A 25,000-nucleotide genomic window follows, 5' to 3' on the forward strand; every position below is an offset into this window, starting at 1 on the left:
CTGACACATAACACAGCCACTAGGCTATACATAGATGGACAACCTGACACATAACACAGCCACTAGGCAATACATAGATGGACAACCTGATACATAACACAGCCACTAGGCAATACATAGATGGACAACCTGATACATAACACAGCCACTAGGCTATACATAGATGGACAACCTGACACATAACACAGCCACTAGGCAATACATAGATGGACAACCTGACACATAACACAGCCACTAGGCTATACATAGATGGACAACCTGACACATAACACAGCCACTAGGCTATACATAGATGGACAACCTGACACATAACACAGCCACTAGGCAATACATAGATGGACAACCTGATACATAACACAGCCACTAGGCAATACATAGATGGACAACCTGATACATAACACAGCCACTAGGCTATACATAGATGGACAACCTGACACATAACACAGCCACTAGGCTATACATAGATGGACAACCTGACACATAACACAGCCACTAGGCAATACATAGATGGACAACCTGATACATAACACAGCCACTAGGCAATACATAGATGGACAACCTGATACATAACACAGCCACTAGGCTATACATAGATGGACAACCTGACACATAACACAGCCACTAGGCAATACATAGATGGACAACCTGATACATAACACAGCCACTAGGCTATACATAGATGGACAACCTGACACATAACACAGCCACTAGGCTATACATAGATGGACAACCTGACACATAACACAGCCACTAGGCTATACATAGATGGACAACCTGATACATAACACAGCCACTAGGCTATACATAGATGGACAACCTGACACATAACACAGCCACTAGGCTATACATAGATGGACAACCTGACACATAACACAGCCACTAGGCTATACATAGATGGACAGCCTGATACATAACACAGCCACTAGGCTATACATAGATGGACAACCTGACACATAACACAGCCACTAGGCTATACATAGATGGACAACCTGATACATAACACAGCCACTAGGCTATACATAGATGGACAACCTGACACATAACACAGCCACTAGGCTATACATAGATGGACAACCTGACACATAACACAGCCACTAGGCAATACATAGATGGACAACCTGATACATAACACAGCCACTAGGCAATACATAGATGGACAACCTGATACATAACACAGCCACTAGGCTATACATAGATGGACAACCTGACACATAACACAGCCACTAGGCAATACATAGATGGACAACCTGATACATAACACAGCCACTAGGCTATACATAGATGGACAACCTGACACATAACACAGCCACTAGGCTATACATAGATGGACAACCTGATACATAACACAGCCACTAGGCAATACATAGATGGACAACCTGATACATAACACAGCCACTAGGCTATACATAGATGGACAACCTGACACATAACACAGCCACTAGGCTATACATAGATGGACAACCTGATACATAACACAGCCACTAGGCTATACATAGATGGACAACCTGATACATAACACAGCCACTAGGCTATACATAGATGGACAACCTGACACATAACACAGCCACTAGGCTATACATAGATGGACAACCTGACACATAACACAGCCACTAGGCTATACATAGATGGACAACCTGACACATAACACAGCCACTAGGCTATACATAGATGGACAACCTGACACATAACACAGCCACTAGGCTATACATAGATGGACAACCTGATACATAACACAGCCACTAGGCTATACATAGATGGACAACCTGACACATAACACAGCCACTAGGCTATACATAGATGGACAACCTGACACATAACACAGCCACTAGGCTATACATAGATGGACAACCTGACACATAACACAGCCACTAGGCTATACATAGATGGACAACCTGATACATAACACAGCCACTAGGCTATACATAGATGGACAACCTGACACATAACACAGCCACTAGGCAATACATAGATGGACAACCTGATACATAACACAGCCACTAGGCTATACATAGATGGACAACCTGACACATAACACAGCCACTAGGCTATACATAGATGGACAACCTGATACATAACACAGCCACTAGGCTATACATAGATGGACAACCTGATACATAACACAGCCACTAGGCTATACATAGATGGACAACCTGACACATAACACAGCCACTAGGCTATACATAGATGGACAACCTGACACATAACACAGCCACTAGGCTATACATAGATGGACAACCTGACACATAACACAGCCACTAGGCTATACATAGATGGACAACCTGACACATAACACAGCCACTAGGCTATACATAGATGGACAACCTGATACATAACACAGCCACTAGGCTATACATAGATGGACAACCTGACACATAACACAGCCACTAGGCTATACATAGATGGACAACCTGACACATAACACAGCCACTAGGCTATACATAGATGGACAACCTGACACATAACACAGCCACTAGGCTATACATAGATGGACAACCTGACACATAACACAGCCACTAGGCAATACATAGATGGACAACCTGACACATAACACAGCCACTAGGCTATACATAGATGGACAACCTGACACATAACACAGCCACTAGGCTATACATAGATGGACAACCTGACACATAACACAGCCACTAGGCTATACATAGATGGACAACCTGACACATAACACAGCCACTAGGCTATACATAGATGGACAGCCTGATACATAACACAGCCACTAGGCTATACATAGATGGACAACCTGATACATAACACAGCCACTAGGCTATACATAGATGGACAACCTGACACATAACACAGCCACTAGGCAATACATAGATGCCATTCACTTCATCCTGGTCCCCTACATCCAGATACACAGGATTCACCCATAGAAATAATTATCTCTAATAATGATCTACCTCCTCACCATGTAGAGATCACTACAGCTCTATCTCTATCTCCTCACCATGTAGAGGTCACTACAGCTCTATCTCTACCTCCTCACCATGTAGAGATCACTACACCTCTATCTCCTCACCATGTAGAGGTCACTACAGCTCCAACTCCTCACCATGTAGAGGTCACTACACCTCTATCTCCTCACCATGTAGAGATCACTACACCTCTATCTCCTCACCATGTAGAGATCACTACACCTCTATCTCCTCACCATGTAGAGATCACTACAGCTCTATCTCTACCTCCTCACCATGTAGAGATCACTACAGCTCTACCTCCTCACCATGTAGAGGTCACTACACCTCTATCTCCTCACCATGTAGAGATCACTACACCTCTATCTCTATCTCCTCACCATGTAGAGGCCACTACAGCTCTATCTCTACCTCCTCACCATGTAGAGATCACTACACCTCTACCTCCTCACCATGTAGAGATCACTACAGCTCTATCTCTACCTCCTCACCATGTAGAGATCACTACACCTCTATCTCCTCACCATGTAGAGGTCACTACAGCTCTATCTCCTCACCATGTAGAGGCCACTACAGCTCTATCTCTATCTCCTCACCATGTAGAGGCCACTACAGCTCTATCTCTATCTCCTCACCATGTAGAGGTCACAACAGCTCTATCTCCTCACCATGTAGAGGTCACTACAGCTCTATCTCCTCACCATGTAGAGGTCACTACAGCTCTATCTCCTCACCATGTAGAGGTCACTACAGCTCTATCTCCTCGCCATGTAGAGGTCACTACAGCTCTATCTCTATCTCCTCACCATGTAGAGGCCACTACAGCTCTATCTCCTCACCATGTAGAGGTCACTACAGCTCTATCTCCTCACCATGTAGAGATCACTACAGCTCCAACTCCTCACCATGTAGAGATCACTACAGCTCTATCTCCTCACTGTGTAGAGGCCACTGCAGCTCTATCACCTCACTACAGCTCTATCTCCTCACCATGTAGAGATCACTACAGCTCTACCTCCTCACCATGTAGAGGTCACTACAGCTCTATCTCCTCACCATGTAGAGGCCACTACACCTCTATCTCCATCTCCTCACCATGTAGAGGTCACTACAGCTCTATCTCCTCACCATGTAGAGGTCAATACAGCTCTATTTCCTCACCATGTAGAGGCCACTACAGCTCTATCTCCTCACCATGTAGAGGCCACTACAGCTCTATCTCCTCACCATGTAGAGGTCCCTACAGCTCTATCTCCTCACCATGTAGAGGTCACTACAGCTCTATCTCCTCACCATGTAGAGGTCACTACAGCTCTATCTCCTCGCCATGTAGAGGTCACTACAGCTCTATCTCCTCGCCATGTAGAGGTCACTACAGCTCTATCTCTATCTCCTCACCATGTAGAGGCCACTACAGCTCTATCTCCTCACCATGTAGAGGTCACTACAGCTCTATCTCCTCACCATGTAGAGGTCACTACAGTTCTATCTCTATCTCCTCACCATGTAGAGGCCACTACAGCTCTATCTCTATCTCCTCACCATGTAGAGGTCACTACATCTCTATCTCCTCACCATGTAGAGGCCACTACAGCTCTATCTCTACCTCCTCACCATGTAGAGGCCACTACAGCTCTATCTCTATCTCCTCACCATGTAGAGGCCACTACAGCTCCAACTCCTCACCATGTAGAGACCACTACACCTCTATCTCCTCACCATGTAGAGACCACTACAGCTCTATCTCTATCTCCTCACCATGTAGAGGTCACTACATCTCTATCTCCTCACCATGTAGAGGCCACTACAGCTCTATCTCTACCTCCTCACCATGTAGAGGCCACTACAGCTCTATCTCTATCTCCTCACCATGTAGAGGTCACTACATCTCTATCTCCTCACCATGTAGAGGCCACTACAGCTCTATCTCTACCTCCTCACCATGTAGAGGCCACTACAGCTCTATCTCTATCTCCTCACCATGTAGAGGTCACTACAACTCCAACTCCTCACCATGTAGAGACCACTACAGCTCTATCTCCTCACCATGTAGAGATCACTACAGCTCCAACTCCTCACCATGTAGAGATCACTACAGCTCCAACTCCTCACCATGTAGAGATCACTACAACTCTCTCTATCTCCTCACCATGTAGAGATCACTACACCTCTATCTCCTCACCATGTAGAGATCACTACAGCTCCAACTCCTCACCATGTAGAGATCACTACAGCTCCAACTCCTCACCATGTAGAGACCACTACACCTCTATCTCCTCACCATGTAGAGACCACTACAGCTCTATCTCTATCTCCTCACCATGTAGAGGTCACTACATCTCTATCTCCTCACCATGTAGAGGCCACTACAGCTCTATCTCTACCTCCTCACCATGTAGAGGCCACTACAGCTCTATCTCTATCTCCTCACCATGTAGAGGTCACTACATCTCTATCTCCTCACCATGTAGAGGCCACTACAGCTCTATCTCTACCTCCTCACCATGTAGAGGCCACTACAGCTCTATCTCTATCTCCTCACCATGTAGAGGTCACTACAACTCCAACTCCTCACCATGTAGAGACCACTACAGCTCTATCTCCTCACCATGTAGAGATCACTACAGCTCCAACTCCTCACCATGTAGAGATCACTACAGCTCCAACTCCTCACCATGTAGAGATCACTACAACTCTCTCTATCTCCTCACCATGTAGAGATCACTACACCTCTATCTCCTCACCATGTAGAGATCACTACAGCTCCAACTCCTCACCATGTAGAGATCACTACAGCTCCAACTCCTCACCATGTAGAGATCACTACAACTCTATCTCTATCTCCTCACCATGTAGAGACCACTACAGCTCTATCTCCTCACCATGTAGAGATCACTACAGCTCCAACTCCTCACCATGTAGAGATCACTACAGCTCTATCTCCTCACCATGTAGAGATCACTACAGCTCCAACTCCTCACCATGTAGAGATCACTACAACTCTATCTCTATCTCCTCACCATGTAGAGGTCACTACAGCTCTATCTCTATCTCCTCACCGTGTAGAGGCCACTGCAGCTCTATCTCCTCACCAGGTAGAGGTCAGTACAGCTCTATCACCTCACCATGTAGAGGTCACTACACCTCTAGCTCTATCTCCTCACCATGTAGAGGCCACTACACCTCTATCTCTATCTCCTCACCATGTAGAGGTCACTACAGCTCTATCTCCTCACCATGTAGAGGTCAATACAGCTCTATCTCCTCACCATGTAGAGACCACTACAGCTCTATCTCCTCACCATGTAGAGGCCACTACAGCTCTATCAACTCACCATGTAGAGGTCCCTACAGCTCCAACTCCTCACCATGTAGAGACCACTACAGCTCTATCTCCTCACCATGTAGAGGCCACTACAGCTCTATCTCTATCTCCTCACCATGTAGAGGCCACTACAGCTCTATCTCTATCTCCTCACCATGTAGAGGTCACTACAGCTCTATCTCCTCACCATGTAGAGGTCACTACAGCTCTATCTCCTCACCATGTAGAGGTCACTACAGCTCTATCTCCTCACCATGTAGAGGTCACTACAGCTCTATCTCCTCGCCATGTAGAGGTCACTACAGCTCTATCTCTATCTCCTCACCATGTAGAGATCACTACAGCTCCAACTCCTCACCATGTAGAGATCACTACAGCTCTATCTCCTCACTGTGTAGAGGCCACTGCAGCTCTATCTCCTCACCAGGTAGAGGTCACTACAGCTCTATCTCCTCACCATGTAGAGATCACTACAGCTCTATCTCCTCACCATGTAGAGGTCACTACAGCTCTATCTCCTCACCATGTAGAGGCCACTACACCTCTATCTCCATCTCCTCACCATGTAGAGGTCACTACAGCTCTATCTCCTCACCATGTAGAGGTCAATACAGCTCTATTTCCTCACCATGTAGAGGCCACTACAGCTCTATCTCCTCACCATGTAGAGGCCACTACAGCTCTATCTCCTCACCATGTAGAGGTCACTACAGCTCTATCTCCTCACCATGTAGAGGTCACTACAGCTCTATCTCCTCGCCATGTAGAGGTCACTACAGCTCTATCTCCTCGCCATGTAGAGGTCACTACAGCTCTATCTCTATCTCCTCACCATGTAGAGGCCACTACAGCTCTATCTCTATCTCCTCACCATGTAGAGGTCACTACATCTCTATCTCCTCACCATGTAGAGGCCACTACAGCTCTATCTCTACCTCCTCACCATGTAGAGGCCACTACAGCTCTATCTCTATCTCCTCACCATGTAGAGTCCACTACAGCTCTATCTCCTCACCATGTAGAGGTCACTACAGCTCTATCTCCTCACCATGTAGAGGTCACTACAGTTCTATCTCTATCTCCTCACCATGTAGAGGCCACTACAGCTCTATCTCTATCTCCTCACCTTGTAGAGGTCACTACATCTCTATCTCCTCACCATGTAGAGGCCACTACAGCTCTATCTCTACCTCCTCACCATGTAGAGGCCACTACAGCTCTATCTCTATCTCCTCACCATGTAGAGGTCACTACATCTCTATCTCCTCACCATGTAGAGGTCACTACATCTCTATCTCCTCACCATGTAGAGGCCACTACAGCTCTCTCTCTACCTCCTCACCATGTAGAGGCCACTACAGCTCTATCTCCTCACCATGTAGAGGTCACTACAGCTCTATCTCCTCACCATGTAGAGGTCACTACATCTCTATCTCCTCACCATGTAGAGGTCACTACATCTCTATCTCCTCACCATGTAGAGGCCACTGCAGCTCTATCTCCTCACCATGTAGAGATCACTACAGCTCTATCTGTATCTCCTCACCATGTAGAGGCCACTGCAGCTCTTGGTCTTCCAACGGTGTGGCAGCAGGCAGCAGTCTGTTGAGACAGTCTAGAGGAGGCAGCAGGTCTAGCAGGTAGCTCAGCAGAGGTCTGGCTACAGACACTGGTAGTAGTAGTAGACTGTTGACGATCTGACACAGCATACTGCCTGCTGCAGACACGTAGATCACATCTAGGACAGAGACAGACAGAGAGTTAATAAACCAGGAAGTGACACGTAGATCACATCTAGGACAGAGACAGAGATAATAAACCAGGAAGTGACATGTACATCTCATCCAGGACAGAGACAGAGAGATAATAAACCAGGAAGTGACATGTAGATCACATCTAGAATAGAGACAGACAGAGAGATAATAAACCAGGAAGTGACATGTAGATCACATCTAGAATAGAGACAGACAGAGAGATAATAAACCAGGAAGTGACATGTAGATCACATCTAGAATAGAGACAGACAGAGAGATAATAAACCAGGAAGTGACACGTAGATCACATCTAGAACAGAGATAGACAGAGAGGCATTTCTTCTTGGCATTGAAATGAAAACATCTCTGATTCAACAATGCCTGTGTGTTTGAGAGTGAGAGATAGAGAGAAGAATACAAAAGATAGAGGCAGAAAGAGAAAAGAAAGGGTGAAATTGGATCACTGCTGGGATGATATTAGAAGGGGTGAAATTGGATCCCTGCTGGGTTGATATTAATGCTGAGCGATTAGCCATTTTTAAAGTCGGTTCGGATTCGGTCCGATTTTCAAAATATAATCACGATTATGGTTTTGACTATTATTTATGTCTTTACATCAAATCAAATCCAATCAAATGTATTTATATGGCCCTTCGTACATCAGCTGATATCTCAAAGTGCTGTACAGAAACCCAGCCTAAAACCCCAAACAGCAAGCAATGCAGGATTAGAAGCACGGTGGCTAGGAAAAACTCCCTAGAAAAGCATGAAATGTACTATGCATTATGTGGGTTAAATTAATACAAGTCCCATGACGGTAGTGACTGTTCATTACTGCTTATCTCTTATCAACCATCAGTTATTTATTTTACTTTAATTAAATATTTATATTATATTACATTTGTTTTATTTGATAACTTTATTATTAAGAGAGACAGAGAGAGAGAGAGAGAGAGCGAGAGAGAGAGAGAGAGAGAGAGAGGGAGAGAGAGAGAGAGCGAGAGAGAGCGAGAGAGAGAGATAGAGGGGGAGACAGACAGACAGACAGACAGACAGACAGACAGACAGACAGACAGACAGACACAGACAGAGTGATACAGTAGTAGACATAATAACCTCGTAGTTTCTCTCTGATGCTGCCGTTCCAGGAGCTCTCCTGCAGCAGGGTGGCGGAGCGGGAGAAGATGTCTGTAGCGTGGGGCAGCAGCAGCTGGAGGTGCTTATGGAGCAGAGCCACACTGCTGGAGTTCTGGAGGTATTAAACACAGGGACAATGTTACTAACTATTACTACTGCTGGAGTTCTGGAGGTATTATAGACCAGGACAATGTTACTAACTAACTATTACTACTACTAGAGTTCTGGAGGTATTATAGACCAGGACAATGTTACTAACTAACTATTACTACTACTAGAGTTCTGGAGGTATTATAGACCAGGACAATGTTACTAACTAACTATTACTACTACTACTAGAGTTGTGGAGGTATTAAACACAGGGACAATGTTACTAACTATTACTACTACTAGAGTTCTGGAGGTATTATAGACCAGGACAATGTTACTAACTAACTATTACTACTACTAGAGTTCTGGAGGTATTATAGACCAGGACAATGTTACTAACTATTACTACTACTAGAGTTCTGGAGGTATTATAGACCAGGACAATGTTACTAACTAACTATTACTACTACTACTAGAGTTGTGGAGGTATTAAACACAGGGACAATGTTACTAACTATTACTAATACTAGAGTTCTGGAGGTATTATAGACCAGGACAATGTTACTAACTAACTATTACTACTACTAGAGTTCTGGAGGTATTATAGACCAGGACAATGTTACTAACTATTACTACTACTAGAGTTCTGGAGGTATTATAGACCAGGACAATGTTACTAACTATTACTACTACTAGAGTTCTGGAGGTATTATAGACCAGGACAATGTTACTAACTAACTATTACTACTACTAGAGTTCTGGAGGTATTATAGACCAGGACAATGTTACTAACTAACTATTACTACTACTAGAGTTCTGGAGTTATTATAGACCAGGACAATGTTACTAACTATTACTACTACTAGAGTTCTGGAGGTATTATAGACCAGGACAATGTTACTAACTATTACTACTACTAGAGTTCTGGAGGTATTATAGACCAGGACAATGTTACTAACTAACTATTACTACTACTAGAGTTCTGGAGTTATTATAGACCAGGACAATGTTACTAACTATTACTACTACTAGAGTTCTGGAGGTAATATAGACCAGGACAATGTTACTAACTAACTATTACTACTACTAGAGTTCTGGAGGTATTATAGACCAGGACAATGTTACTAACTAACTATTACTACTACTAGAGTTCTGGAGGTATTATAGACCAGGACAATGTTACTAACTATTACTACTACTAGAGTTCTGGAGGTATTATAGACCAGGACAATGTTACTAACTAACTATTACTACTACTAGAGTTCTGGAGGTATTATAGACCAGGACAATGTTACTAACTAACTATTACTACTACTAGAGTTCTGGAAGTATTATAGACCAGAACAATGTTACTAACTAACTATTACTACTACTAGAGTTCTGGAGGTAATATAGACCAGGACAATGTTACTAACTATTACTACTACTAGAGTTCTGGAGGTATTATAGACCAGGACAATGTTACTAACTATTACTACTACTAGAGTTCTGGAGGTATTATAGACCAGGACAGTGTTACTAACTATTACTACTACTAGAGTTATGGAGGTATTATAGACCAGGACAATGTTACTAACTATTACTACTACTAGAGTTCTGGAGGTATTATAGACCAGGACAATGTTACTAACTAACTATTACTACTACTAGAGTTCTGGAGGTATTATAGACCAGGACAATGTTACTAACTATTACTACTACTAGAGTTCTGGAGGTATTATAGACCAGGACAATGTTACTAACTAACTATTACTACTACTAGAGTTCTGGAGGTATTATAGACCAGGACAATGTTACTAACTAACTATTACTACTACTAGAGTTCTGGAGGTAATATAGACCAGGACAATGTTACTAACTATTACTACTACTAGAGTTCTGGAGGTATTATAGACCAGAACAATGTTACTAACTAACTATTACTACTACTAGAGTTCTGGAGGTAGTATAGACCAGGACAATGTTACTAACTATTACTACTACTAGAGTTCTGGAGGTATTATAGACCAGGACAATGTTACTAACTATTACTACTACTAGAGTTCTGGAGGTATTATAGACCAGGACAATGTTACTAACTAATACTACTACTAGAGTTCTGGAGGTATTATAGACCAGGACAATGTTACTAACTAACTATTACTACTACTAGAGTTCTGGAGGTATTATAGACCAGGACAATGTTACTAACTATTACTACTACTAGAGTTCTGGAGGTATTATAGACCAGGACAATGTTACTAACTAATACTACTACTAGAGTTCTGGAGGTATTATAGACCAGGACAATGTTACTAACTAATACTACTACTAGAGTTCTGGAGGTATTATAGACCAGGACAATGTTACTAACTAATACTACTACTAGAGTTGTGGACACAAACATATGACATACGACCGTCATAAACAGGTAACCATCTTTCATTCATTAATAAAAACTCAAACCTGTTGCATAAAAGGTCTGCTTTGTCAAGCTTCAGCTCTGTAAACGGGATTGTGATGGTCACAGTATAGAATATCTGAGAAAACGTATGTGTGTGTGTGTGTGTGTGTGTGTGTGTGTGTGTGTGTGTGTGTGTGTGTGTGTGTGTGCGTGTATGCATGCCCAGTGTGTGTGTGTGTGTGTGTGTGTGTGTGTGTGCATGCCCAGCGTGTGTGTGTGTGTGTGTGTGTGTGTGTGTGTGTGTGTGTGTGTGTGTGTGTGTGTGCATGCCCAGCGTGTGTGTGTGTGTGTGTGTGTGTGTGTGTGTGTGTGTGTGTGTGTGTGTGTGTGTGCATGCCCAGTGTGTGTGTGTGTGTGTGTACCTCAGTAACACAGTTGATGTGGCAGTATGCCAGCAGTTGTTTCTGTAGAGAGCAGAGCAGCTCGTGGAGATGGGCCGGCTGACTGCTGTCTGATGAAGACGTTCCCTGGAGCAGCTTGTCACTGTTCTTCTCTAGTTCCCCAAACGCTTGGTCCTGCACACATACACACACACACACACACACACACACACACACAATGAATATCCAGGCAACAAGAGAGAGAAGCACAGATCTGCTACTTAATAACACCCAGGAGATAAACGAGCAGGGTAACAGCTACATCTACCACCCATGAGATAAACTAGATAAACTAACAGCTACATCTACCACCCAGGAGAAAGACTCCCAGAGTAACAGCTACATCAGAAGCTAGATGAATTAGCAGGGTAACAGCCACATCAGAAGCTAGATGAATTAGCAGAGTAACAGCCACATCAGAAGCTAGATGAATTAGCAGGGTAACAGCTACATCAGAAGCTAGATGAATTAGCAGGGTAACAGCCACATCAGAAGCTAGATGAATTAGCAGAGTAACAGCCACATCAGAAGCTAGATGAATTAGCAGAGTAACAGTCACATCAGAAACTAGATGAATTAGCAGAGTAACATCCACATCAGAAGCTAGATGAATTAGCAGAGTAACAGTCACATCAGAAACTAGATGAATTAGCAGAGTAACAGCTACATCAGAAGCTAGATGAATTAGCAGGGTAACAGCTACATCAGAAGCTAGAGGAATTAGCAGGGTAACAGTCACATCAGAAGCTAGATGAATTAGCAGAGTAACAGCCACATCAGAAACTTGGATTGGAGTATCTGTCCATAGGACCACTTTAAGCCGTACACTCCACAGAGCTGGGCTTTACGGAAAAGTGGCCAGAAAAAAGCCATTGCTTAAAGAAAAAAATAAGCAAACACGTTTGGTGTTCGCCAAAAGGCATTTGGAAGACTCCCCAAAAATATGGAAGAAGGTACTCTGGTCAAATGAGACTAAAATGTAGCTTTTTGGCCATCAAGGAAAGCGCTATGTCTGGTGCAAACCCAACACCTCTCATCACCCCGAGAACGCCATCCCCACAATGTATGTCAAAGCCCAGAACTCAATCCAATTGAGAATCTGTGGTATGAACCCATCCGACTTGAATGAGCTGGAGCAGTTTTGCCTTGAAGAATGGGCAAACATCCCAGTGGCTAGATGTGCCAAGCTTATAGAGACATACCCCAAGAGACTTACAGCTGTAATTGCTGCAAAAGGTGGCTCTACAAAATATTGACATTGGGAGGGTGAATAGTTATGAATGCTCAAGTTTTCAGTTGTCTTATTTCTTGTTTGTTTCACAATAAAAAATATTCAGCATTTTCAACGTGGTAGGCGTGTTGTGTAAATCAAATGATACAAACCCCCCCAAAAAATCTATTTTAATTTCAGGTTGAAAGGCAACAAAATAGGAAAAATGCCAAGGGGGGGTGAATACTTTCGCAAGCCACTGTAAGACAGAATGATCTGGAACAACTAGGCTGCCTCTCTCCTCACCGTGTAGAAGCCCAGGTTTCTGAGCAGGGTCTTCATTAGGATCTCAGCCAGGTGTGTGTCAGGGTTGGTGCCGGGGGCTCCGTAAGAGGGGTCCAGGCCGCAGGAAGCGGCCAGGGCCTCGGGGGCCTCGGGGGGACAGCTGAACCCCAGGAGGGATGCTACGTGGGTGTGGTCCTGGAGCGAAGTCAGAATGATGTCCAGTTGCATCCTCTGGAAAACACAGGGTCAAGGGTCAGAGGTTAGAGGTCAGGGGTCAGAGGCAGGGACAGGATGCAGCTGAAGAGAGACACACAGAAGTCAGCTATCGATCGATCGATGGAAGCATTTTGACTTGGGAACGTTTGGAGCAGCTTTTCCCAAACCTGCACTTCGTAATATTTTGACATTTCTTTGTATATTTTAATCCAGAAAGATGATGCTGATTCATGAGTTTGACAGGCTGAGAAAAGCTTCCTGCCCGTCTGTCCCGACCCGACTACCGACACGTTCATCACTATGAGACGGCTGGAGATTCAATTTGAATATTGAAACAATGTTGCAAATGTCAGAGTGACAGACGGAAAGGTTTATACAAATCTCCGCTGTTGAAAACGAAATGTGAGACTATGTCTAGATGCTTTTTATAGCGGAGATCAGGTTTATAAATTGCCTGGCTGGGCTGATGAGACAGTGGATTGCGAAGTCAGATGGAACAGAGTAAAAAGGTATTTTAACATCATAGATTTAGCCGGTGGTAACTTGTGGAATAGACACCGGCTGGAATGCGGTTTTAACCAAATCAGCATTCAGGATTAGACCCACCTGTTATATAAAATAGCAATAAGGCACCTTGGGAGTTTGTGGTATATGGTCAATATACCACGGCTAAGGGCTGTGTCCAGGCACTCTGTGTTGTGTCATGGCTAAGAACAGCCCATAGCCGTGCTATATTGACCATATACCACACTCCCTCGGGCCTTATTGCTTAAATAGAACTAGGGCCTTATTGACTAAATAGAACTAGGGCCTTATTGACTAAATAGAACTGGGGCCTTATTGACTAAATAGAACTAGGGCCTTATTGACTAAATAGAACTAGGGTCTTATTGACTAAATAGAACTAGGGTCTTATTGACTAAATAGAACTAGGGCCTTATTGACTAAATAGAACTAGGGCCTTATTGACTAAATAGAACTAGGGCCTTATTGACTAAATAGAACTGGGGCCTTATTGCTTAAATAGAACTAGGACCTTATTGATATAGTCACAGGTAAATGGCGTTGTTCAGACCAACGTGCAATACATCTATGTGCTATACCTGTCCTTTGGACAGACTCTCCCATCTGTCAGGTCCCTGGGGCAGCAGGGAGTGGAGAAGCTCCATCCTCTCTCTCAGAGGAGGTAACAGCATAGTGGCCCCCACAGACAGAGTCTCAATCACAGCCTAGAGAAAACACAGAGATGGGTCAACACAACAGAGACACAGGGTTAGAGCCTGACAACACAGAGACACAGGGTTAGAGCCTGACAACACAGAGACACAGGGTTAGAGCCTGACAACACAGAGACACAGTGCTAGAGCCTGACAACACAGAGACACAGTGGTAGAGCCTGACAACACAGAGACACAGTGTTAGAGCCCGACAACACAGAGACACAGTGTTAGAACCCGACAACACAGTGCTAGAGCCTGACAACACAGAGACACAGTGTTAGAGCCTGACAACACAGAGACACAGGGTTAGAGCCTGACAACACAGAGACACAGGGTTAGAGCCTGACAACACAGAGACACAGTGTTAGAGCCCGACAACACAGAGACACAGTGTTAGAACCCGACAACACAGTGCTAGAGCCTGACAACACAGATACACAGTGTTAGAGCCTGACAGCACAGAGACACAGGGTTAGAGCCTGACGACACAGGGTTCGAGCCTGACAACACAGAGACACAGGGTTAGAGCCTGACAACACAGAGACACAGTGTTAGAGTCCGACAACACAGAGACACAGGGTTAGAGCCTGACAACACAGAGACACAGGGTTAGAGCCTGACAACACAGCACAGTGTTAAAGCCTGACAACACAGAGACAGTGTTAAAGTCTGACAACACAGAGACACAGTGTTAGAGCCTGACAACACAACACAGAGTTAAAGTCTGACAACACAGAGACACAGTGTTAGAGCCCGACAACACAGAGACACAGTGTTAGAGCCCGACAACACAGAGACACAGTGTTAGAGCCCGACAACACAGAGACAAAGTGTTAGAGCCCGACAACACAGAGACACAGTGTTAGAGCCCGACAACACAACACTGTGTTAGAGCCTGACAACACAGAGACACAGTGCTAGAGCCTGACAACACAGAGACACAGTGTTAGAGCCCGACAACACAGAGACACAGTGCTAGAGCCTGACAACACAGAGACACAGTGCTAGAGCCTGACAACACAGAGACACAGTGCTAGAGCCTGACAACACAGAGACACAGTGTTAGAGCCCGACAACACAGAGACACAGTGTTAGAGCCCGACAACACAACACTGTGTTAGAGCCCGACAACACAGAGACACAGTGTTAGAGCCCGACAACACAACACTGTGTTAGAGCCTGACAACACAGAGACACAGTGCTAGAGCCTGACAACACAACACAGTGTTAGAGCCCGACAACACAACACAGTGTTAGAGCCCGACAACACAGTGTTAGAGCCCGACAACACAGTGTTAGCGTCTCAAACACAGCCTGATTACACAGAGATGTCCCACAGTGTCTCAAACACAGCCTGATTACACAGAGATGTCCCACAGGCCCTAACAGACAGTGTCTCAAACACAGCCTGATTACACAGAGATGTCCCACAGGCCCTAACAGACAGTGTCTCAAACACAGCCTGATTACACAGAGATGTCCCACAAACTCAGTTTTTCGTACCACAGGCCCCCAACAGACAGTGTTTCAAACACAGTCTGGCATAAACAACAACAGCACCACACAATGAGAGGAGATAACAGCTTGACTATCGATCTCAATCCCAGCCTGACAACCAAAACACACAATGAGAGGAGACAACAGCTTGACTATCGATCTCAATCCCAGCCTGACAACCAAAACACAAAATGAGAAGAGACAACAGCTTGACTATCGATCTCAATCCCAGCCTGACAACCAAAACACAAAATGAGAGGAGACAACAGCTTGACTATCGATCTCAATCCCAGCCTGACAACCAAAACACAAAATGAGAAGAGACAACAGCTTAACTATCGATCTCAATCCCAGCCTGACAACCAAAACACAAAATGAGAGGAGACAACAGCTTGACTATCGATCTCAATCCCAGCCTGACAACCAAAACACACAATGAGAAGAGACAACAGCTTGACTATCCATCTCAATCCCAGCCTGACAACCAAAACACACAATGAGAAGAGATAACAGCTTGACTATCCATCTCAATCCCAGCCTGACAACCAAAACACACAATGAGAAGAGACAACAGCTTGACTATCGATCTCAATCCCAGCCTGACAACCAAAACACACAATGAGAGGAGACAACAGCTTGACTATCGATCTCAATCCCAGCCTGACAACCAAAACACACAATGAGAAGAGACAACAGCTTGACTATCGATCTCAATCCCAGCCTGACAACCAAAACACACAATGAGAAGAGACAACAGCTTGACTATCGATCTCAATCCCAGCCTGACAACCAAAACACAGCGACACTGGGTTTGGCTCAGAGACAAAACCCCAACGGGTCAGGGACCTGGCAAATAGTCAAGTTCAGACCAGTTAGTCAACAGATTGTGCCTTGTTGCTTCACATGTCCAGAGTCCATATTGTCATCACTAGTCTGAAAGGTAATGTTGTCCAGTAAGTAGAGATGTAGTGTTTTGAGGGTTTATAGTTAAATCTATATTGTTACCATTCGGGCTGTATACAGACACCCTTCAAAGGAGCAGCTGATCTAGTGGTTACTGTGTGAGCCGGTGTTCACCTCTTGGATCTCATCAGGAACAGAGGAATCCATCAGTCTGAAGAGAAGGTTCCGGAGGGGGCGGGCCTGTCGCCCTAGGATACTGGTGGCCACTCCCCCGGCCAGAGCCAAAGCCAGGTGATTGGACAGCAGTCGAAGGCAGAGTTTCAGGAAGTTGTGATGCTCCCTGTATATGAAGTGGTACGTCAGAGTGTTATGATACTGTCTTGATAAGACAGAAGACGAAGCCCAGCAGAAAGGCAATGCAATGGTTTTCATTGATTGTAGCATCAGTAAAATGCTACAGAATGTACAGTTGAAGTCAGAAATGTACATACACCTTAGCCAAATACATTTAAACTCAGTTTTTCACAATTCCTGACATTTAATCCTAGTAAAAAAATCCACGTTTAAGGTCAGTTAGAATCACCACTTTATTTTCAGAATGTGAAATGTCAGAATAATAGTAGAGAGAATGATTTATTTCAGCTTTTATTTCTTTCATCACATTCCCAGTGGGTCAGAAGTTTACATACACTGAAACCTTATTGTGTTTTTCGTGGTCTTACGGGACCGTTAATGCCTCAGATGAATAGTCAGCGTGGTGGAGGCTGCTGTCATTTCACGTCTTCAGGACGGAATGTTTAGAATGAATGGAACCCCATTAAACACATTGTATCTATGAGCTGGACAAGGTTCCAATGATTTCATTCCTGTCTTTACAGTGAGCGGTGCTGTAGGGTTCCCTGAGGTGCCTGCAGTACCAGTACCTACCTGGAGGAGGGGAAGGGGAGGGGTGGCACCTCGCTGTTGATGCCGTCACAGTAGCGCTCTAGGAAGGAACGCAGGTGAGAGAAGGTGCTTTCTTCCAGGTCCACACAGTAGGGTCTGTGCCACGCTACCACCTGTCTGTCGACCAATTAAAACACAACAATATTATCATCTCATAGGGACTGTGTGTGTGTGTGTGTGTGTGTGTGTGTGTGTGTGTGTGTGTGTGTGTGTGTGTGTGTGTGTGTGTGTGTGTGTGTGTGTGTGTGTGTATGTGTGTGTGTATGTGTGTGTGTGTGTGTACAGTAGGAACAGTCCCCACTGACCCCCTGGAGGTCTGAAGTCCAGGGTTGTGGTGCAGCAGACTCAGCGTTCCACATAGAAGCACCATGGATAGAGATGGGACTGGGATGGTGGGGCCTGGAATGGGGGGTTGGGACTGGGATGGGGGGGCCTGGAATGGGGGGGTGGGACTGGGATGGGGGGGCCTGGATTCGGGGGGGGGGGACTGGGATGAGGGGGTGGGACTGGGCTGGGGGGTGGGGCTTGGATGGGGGGGTGGGGGTGGGACTGGGATGAGGGGGCCTGGAATGGGGGGGTGGGACTGGGATGAGGGGGTGGGACTGGGCTGGGGGGTGGGGCTTGGATGGGGGGGTGGGGGTGGGACTGGGATGAGGGGGTCGGACTGAGATGGGGGGGTGGGGACTGGGATGGGGGCAGACCTCAGAAGACCATGGTTCTGTACCTGTCCCTGGGCAGAGTGGTCCATGCCAGGCTGTGTGTTCACCATGCTATATTTCTATACTGACCTGTCCCTGGGCATCGTGTCTCTTCTAAATGCTATATTTCTATACTGACATGTCTCTGGGCATTGTGTCTCTTCTAAATGCTATATTTCTATACTGACCTGTCCCTGGGTATCGTGTCACTTCTAAATGCTATATTTCTATACTGACCTGTCCCTGGGTATCGTGTCACTTCTAAATGCTATATTTCTATACTGACCTGTCCCTGGGTATCGTGTCACTTCTAAATGCTATATTTCTATACTGACCTGTCCCTGGGCATCGTGTCTCTTCTAAATGCTATATTTCTATACTGACCTGTCCCTGGGCATCGTGTCTCTTCTAAATGCTATATTTCTATACTGACATGTCCCTAGGCATCATGTCTCTTCTAAATGCTATATATCTATACTGACCTGTCCCTGGGCACCGTGTCTCTTCTACATGCTATATTTCTATACTGACCTGTCCCTGGTCACCGTGTCTCTTCTACATGCTATATTTCTATACTGACCTGTCCCTGGGCATCGTGTCTCTTCTACATGCTATATTTCTATACTGGCCTGTCCCTGGGCATCATGTCTCTTCTATATTTCTATACTGACCTGTCCCTGGGCACCGTGTCTCTTCTACATGCTATATTTCTATGCGTTCCGGTAGCAGCACCAACCTGTCCCTGGGCAGAGCGGTCCATGCCAGGCTGTGGGAGGTACCAGCTGAGATCTGTTGGATGACCACACCGTCCAGACCAACCACCTTCTTCGGCTTGGTGATGGGACCAGTGGAGTTACCCTGGCCACACTGACCCATGGAGTTGTTACCCCACGCATACACCTCATTGTCTAGGTGGAGGAGAGACAGAGAGACGAGAGGAAAAATAGACATCAAGTTGATTTAATCATCCAATCATGGGAACATTTTTGGGATGTTACGATGTGGTTTAAAATGTGGTGTGAGATTAAGAAGTGAGATGAAGAAATACGATTAAGAAGTGAGATTAAAAAGTGAGATGAAGAAATAAAATGAAGAAGTGAGATTAAGAAGTGAGATTAAGAAGTGAGATTAAGAAGTGAGATGAAGAAGTGAGATGAAGAAGTGAGATTAAGAAGTGAGATTAAGAAGTGAGATTAAGAAGTGAGATGAAGAAGTGAGATGAAGAAGTGAGATTAAGAAGTGAGATTAAGAAGTGAGATTAAGAAGTGAGATTAAGAAGTGAGATGAAGAAGTGAGATGAAGAAGTGAGATGAAGAAGTGAGATTAAGAAGTGAGATTAAGAAGTGAGATTAAGAAGTGAGATTAAGAAGTGAGATGAAGAAGTGAGATGAAGAAGTGAGATTAAGAAGTGAGATTAAGAAGTGAGATGAAGAAGTGAGATGAAGAAGTGAGATTAAGAAGTGAGATTAAGAAGTGAGATGAAGAAGTGAGATGAAGAAGTGAGATGAAGAAGTGAGATGAAGAAGTGAGATGAAGAAGTGAGATGAAGAAGTGAGATTAAGAAGTGAGATGAAGAAGTGAGATGAAGAAGTGAGATGAAGAAGTGAGATTAAGAAGTGAGATTAAGAAGTGAGATTAAGAAGTGAGATGAAGAAGTGAGATGAAGAAGTGAAATGAAGAAGTGAGATTAAGAAGTGAGATTAAGAAGTGAGATGAAGAAGTGAGATTAAGAAGTGAGATTAGTAATGGGTGAAATGTGTATGTGGTCATAAGAATCTCCCCTTTCAGAAACAAGAGCATATATGACTTATCCTGTTTGAACTTTACAGATAAACAAGAGAATCTCTAGTAAAACAGTTGAAGCAGGATAAGTCAATACTACCCCACATCTAGCTCTCTCCAGGTACTGTGTTTAACTTGTGGTTAGAGGCTGCAGTTTTACTGTGGGCTGGGCTGGTGGTTACTGCTGCTGCCTGGGCTGGGCTGGTGGTTACTGCTGCTACCTTTTCATGTCTCTGTCCAATAAACTGGACAAATCCTTTACTGTCTCTCTGTCTCTGTCCAATAAACTGGACAAATCCTTTCCTGTCTTTCTGTCTCTGTCCAATAAACTGGACAAATCCTTTACTGTCTCTGTCTCTGTCCAATAAACTGGACAAATCGTTTCCTGTCTCTGTCTCGGTCCAATAAACTGGACAAATCCTTTACTGTCTCTCTGTCCCTGTCCAATAAACTGGACAAATCCTTTCCAGTCTCTGTCCAATAAACTGGACAAATCATTTCCTGTCTCTGTCTAATAAACTGGACAAATCCTTTCCTGTCTCTGTCCAATAAATTGGACAAATCCTTTACTGTGTCTGTCCAATAAACTGGACAAATCCTTTCCTGTCTCTGTCCAATAAACTGGACAAATCCTTTCCTGTCTCTGTCCAATAAACTGGACAAATCCTTTCCTGTCTCTGTCCAATAAACTGGACAAATCCTTTCCTGTCTCTGTCCAATAAACTGGACAAATCCTTTACTGTCTCTGTCCAATAAACTGGACAAATCCTTTACTGTCTCTGTCCAATAAACTGGACAAATCATTTACTGTCTCTGTCTAATAAACTGGACAAATCCTTTACTGTCTTTCTGTCTCTGTCCAATAAACTGGACAAATCCTTTCCTGTCTTAATAAATAATCTTATATTGCCAGGGGTGGTCTAGTGGTCTAATCTACTGGCTCTCTTATTCAGCACTCTCTCTACTACCTTCTACCGCTGGCTCTCTCTTTCAGCACTCTCTCTACTACCTTCTACCTCTGTCTCTCTCTTTCAGCACTCTCTCTACAACCTTCTACCTCCGTCTCTCTCTTTCAGCACTCTCTCTACTACCTTCTACCTCTGTCTCTCTCTTTCAGCACTCTCTCTACTACCTTCTACCTCTGGCTCTCTCTTTCAGCACTCTCTCTACTACCTTCTACCTCTGGCTCTCTCTTTCAGCACTCTCTCTACAACCTTCTACCTCTGGCTCTCTCTTTCAGCACTCTCTCTACTACCTTCTACCTCTCTCTCTCTTTCAGCACTCTCTCTACAACCTTCTACCTCCGTCTCTCTCTTTCAGCACTCTCTCTACTACCTTCTACCTCCGTCTCTCTCTTTCAGCACTCTCTCTACTACCTCTGTCTCTCTCTTTCAGCACTCTCTCTACTACCTTCTACCTCTGTCTCTCTCTTTCAGCACTCTCTCTACTACCTTCTACCTCTGTCTCTCTCTTTCAGCACTCTCTCTACTACCTTCTACCTCTGTCTCTCTCTTTCAGCACTCTCTCTACTACCTTCTACCTCTGTCTCTCTCTTTCAGCACTCTCTCTACTACCTTCTACCTCTGTCTCTCTCTTTCAGCACTCTCTCTACTACCTTCTACCTCCGTCTCTCTCTTTCAGCACTCTCTCTACTACCTTCTACCTCCGTCTCTCTCTTTCAGCACTCTCTCTACTACCTTCTACCTCTGTCTCTCTCTTTCAGCACTCTCTCTACTACCTTCTACATCTGTCACTCTCTTTCAGCACTCTCTCTACTACCTTCTACCTCTCTCTTTCAGCACTCTCTCTACTACCTTCTACCTCTGTCTTTCTCTTTCAGCACTCTCTCTACTACCTTCTACCTCTGTCTCTCTCTTTCAGCACTCTCTCTACTACCTTCTACCTCTGTCTCTCTCTTTCAGCACTCTCTCTACTACCTTCTACCTCTGTCTCTCTCTTTCAGCACTCTCTCTACTACCTTCTACCTCTGTCTTTCTCTTTCAGCACTCTCTCTACTACCTTCTACCTCTGTCTCTCTCTTTCAGCACTCTCTCTACTACCTTCTACCTCTGTCTCTCTCTTTCAGCACTCTCTCTACTACCTTCTACCTCCGTCTCTCTCTTTCAGCACTCTCTCTACTACCTCTGTCTCTCTCTTTCAGCACTCTCTCTACTACCTCTGTCTTTCTCTTTCAGCACTCTCTCTACTACCTTCTACCTCTGTCTCTCTCTTTCAGCACTCTCTCTACTACCTTCTACCTCTCTCTTTCAGCACTCTCTCTACTACCTTCTACCTCTGTCTTTCTCTTTCAGCACTCTCTCTACTACCTTCTACCTCTGTCTCTCTCTTTCAGCACTCTCTCTACTACCTTCTACATCTGTCACTCTCTTTCAGCACTCTCTCTACTACCTTCTACCTCTCTCTTTCAGCACTCCCTCTACTACCTTCTACCTCTGTCTCTCTCTTTCAGCACTCTCTCTACTACCTTCTACCTCCGTCTCTCTCTTTCAGCACTCTCTCTACTACCTTCTACCTCCGTCTCTCTCTTTCAGCACTCTCTCTACTACCTTCTACCTCTGTCTCTCTCTTTCAGCACTCTCTCTACTACCTTCTACATCTCTCTTTCAGCACTCTCTCTACTACCTTCTACCTCTGTCTTTCTCTTTCAGCACTCTCTCTACTACCTTCTACCTCTGTCTCTCTCTTTCAGCACTCTCTCTACTACCTTCTACCTCTGTCTCTCTCTTTCAGCACTCTCTCTACTACCTTCTACCTCCGTCTCTCTCTTTCAGCACTCTCTCTACTACCTTCTACCTCTGTCTCTCTCTTTCAGCACTCTCTCTACTACCTTCTACCTCTCTCTTTCAGCACTCTCTCTACTACCTTCTACCTCTGTCTTTCTCTTTCAGCACTCTCTCTACTACCTTCTACCTCTGTCTCTCTCTTTCAGCACTCTCTCTACTACCTTCTACCTCTGTCTCTCTCTTTCAGCACTCTCTCTACTACCTTCTACCTCCGTCTCTCTCTTTCAGCACTCTCTCTACTACCTCTGTCTCTCTCTTTCAGCACTCTCTCTACTACCTCTGTCTTTCTCTTTCAGCACTCTCTCTACTACCTTCTACCTCTCTCTTTCAGCACTCTCTCTACTACCTTCTACCTCTGTCTTTCTCTTTCAGCACTCTCTCTACTACCTTCTACCTCTGTCTCTCTCTTTCAGCACTCTCTCTACTACCTTCTACCTCTGTCTCTCTCTTTCAGCACTCTCTCTACTACCTTCTACCTCCGTCTCTCTCTTTCAGCACTCTCTCTACTACCTTCTACCTCCGTCTCTCTCTTTCAGCACTCTCTCTACTACCTCTGTCTCTCTCTTTCAGCACTCTCTCTACTACCTCTGTCTTTCTCTTTCAGCACTCTCTCTACTACCTCTGTCGCTCTCTTTCAGCACTCTCTCTACTACCTTCTACCTCTGTCTCTCTCTTTCAGCACTCTCTCTACTACCTTCTACCTCTGTCTTTCTCTTTCAGCACTCTCTCTACTACCTTCTACCTCTGTCTTTCTCTTTCAGCACTCTCTCTACTACCTTCTACCTCTGTCTCTCTCTTTCAGCACTCTCTCTACTACCTTCTACCTCTGTCTCTCTCTTTCAGCACTCTCTCTACTACCTTCTACCTCTGTCTCTCTCTTTCAGCACTCTCTCTACTACCTTCTACCTCTCTCTTTCAGCACTCTCTCTACTACCTTCTACCTCTGTCTCTCTCTTTCAGCACTCTCTCTACTACCTTCTACCTCCGTGTCTCTCTTTCAGCACTCTCTCTACTACCTCTGTCGCTCTCTTTCAGCACTCTCTCTACTACCTTCTACCTCTGTCTCTCTCTTTCAGCACTCTCTCTACTACCTTCTACCTCTGTCTCTCTCTTTCAGCACTCTCTCTACTACCTTCTACCTCTGGCTCTCTCTTTCAGCACTCTCTCTACTACCTTCTACCACTGTCTTGCTCGTTCAGCACTCTCTCTACTAACCTTCTACCTCTGTCTCTCTCTAACCAATAAACACGCAAAACACTGACATCATAGATTTAAAATAATCATGTATTTTTTAAAGGGTTGTTTTACCGTGTGAGAGAGCTAGACAGTGGCTGTCTCCTATGGAGAGGTCAACCACCCTGGTCGCCGTCAACTCCTCAATCAG

General features: G+C 44.8%; 1 protein-coding gene across 42 annotated transcripts in view; it reads right to left on the minus strand.

Annotated features, from left to right (window-relative positions):
- herc1 (HECT and RLD domain containing E3 ubiquitin protein ligase family member 1) overlaps positions 1 to 25,000 on the minus strand; it is a 218,697-nt gene that overhangs the window by 168,210 nt on the left and 25,487 nt on the right. For all 42 annotated transcript variants that reach the window (XR_016492387.1, XR_016492384.1, XR_016492385.1 and 39 more), the window contains exons 10-18: positions 24,925 to 25,000; positions 19,767 to 19,938; positions 18,315 to 18,449; positions 17,562 to 17,727; positions 14,871 to 14,996; positions 13,573 to 13,782; positions 12,039 to 12,191; positions 9,123 to 9,255; positions 7,799 to 7,990 (exon numbers count right to left, since the gene is read on the minus strand). The exon at positions 24,925 to 25,000 is cut by the window's right edge and continues 69 nt beyond it. Coding sequence is in view for 38 of the 42 variants with exons in the window: in XM_090223301.1 (XP_090079427.1) it covers positions 7,799 to 7,990; positions 9,123 to 9,255; positions 12,039 to 12,191; positions 13,573 to 13,782; positions 14,871 to 14,996; positions 17,562 to 17,727; positions 18,315 to 18,449; positions 19,767 to 19,938; positions 24,925 to 25,000 (1,363 nt within the window). In the remaining 4 variants the exon portion in view is untranslated. The remainder of the gene's footprint in view (positions 1 to 7,798; positions 7,991 to 9,122; positions 9,256 to 12,038; positions 12,192 to 13,572; positions 13,783 to 14,870; positions 14,997 to 17,561; positions 17,728 to 18,314; positions 18,450 to 19,766; positions 19,939 to 24,924) is intronic.

Source organism: Oncorhynchus mykiss, chromosome 26 (assembly GCF_057628025.1).
Source record: "Oncorhynchus mykiss isolate SJ-2025 chromosome 26, ASM5762802v1, whole genome shotgun sequence".
Classification (NCBI taxonomy): Eukaryota; Metazoa; Chordata; class Actinopteri; order Salmoniformes; family Salmonidae; genus Oncorhynchus; species Oncorhynchus mykiss.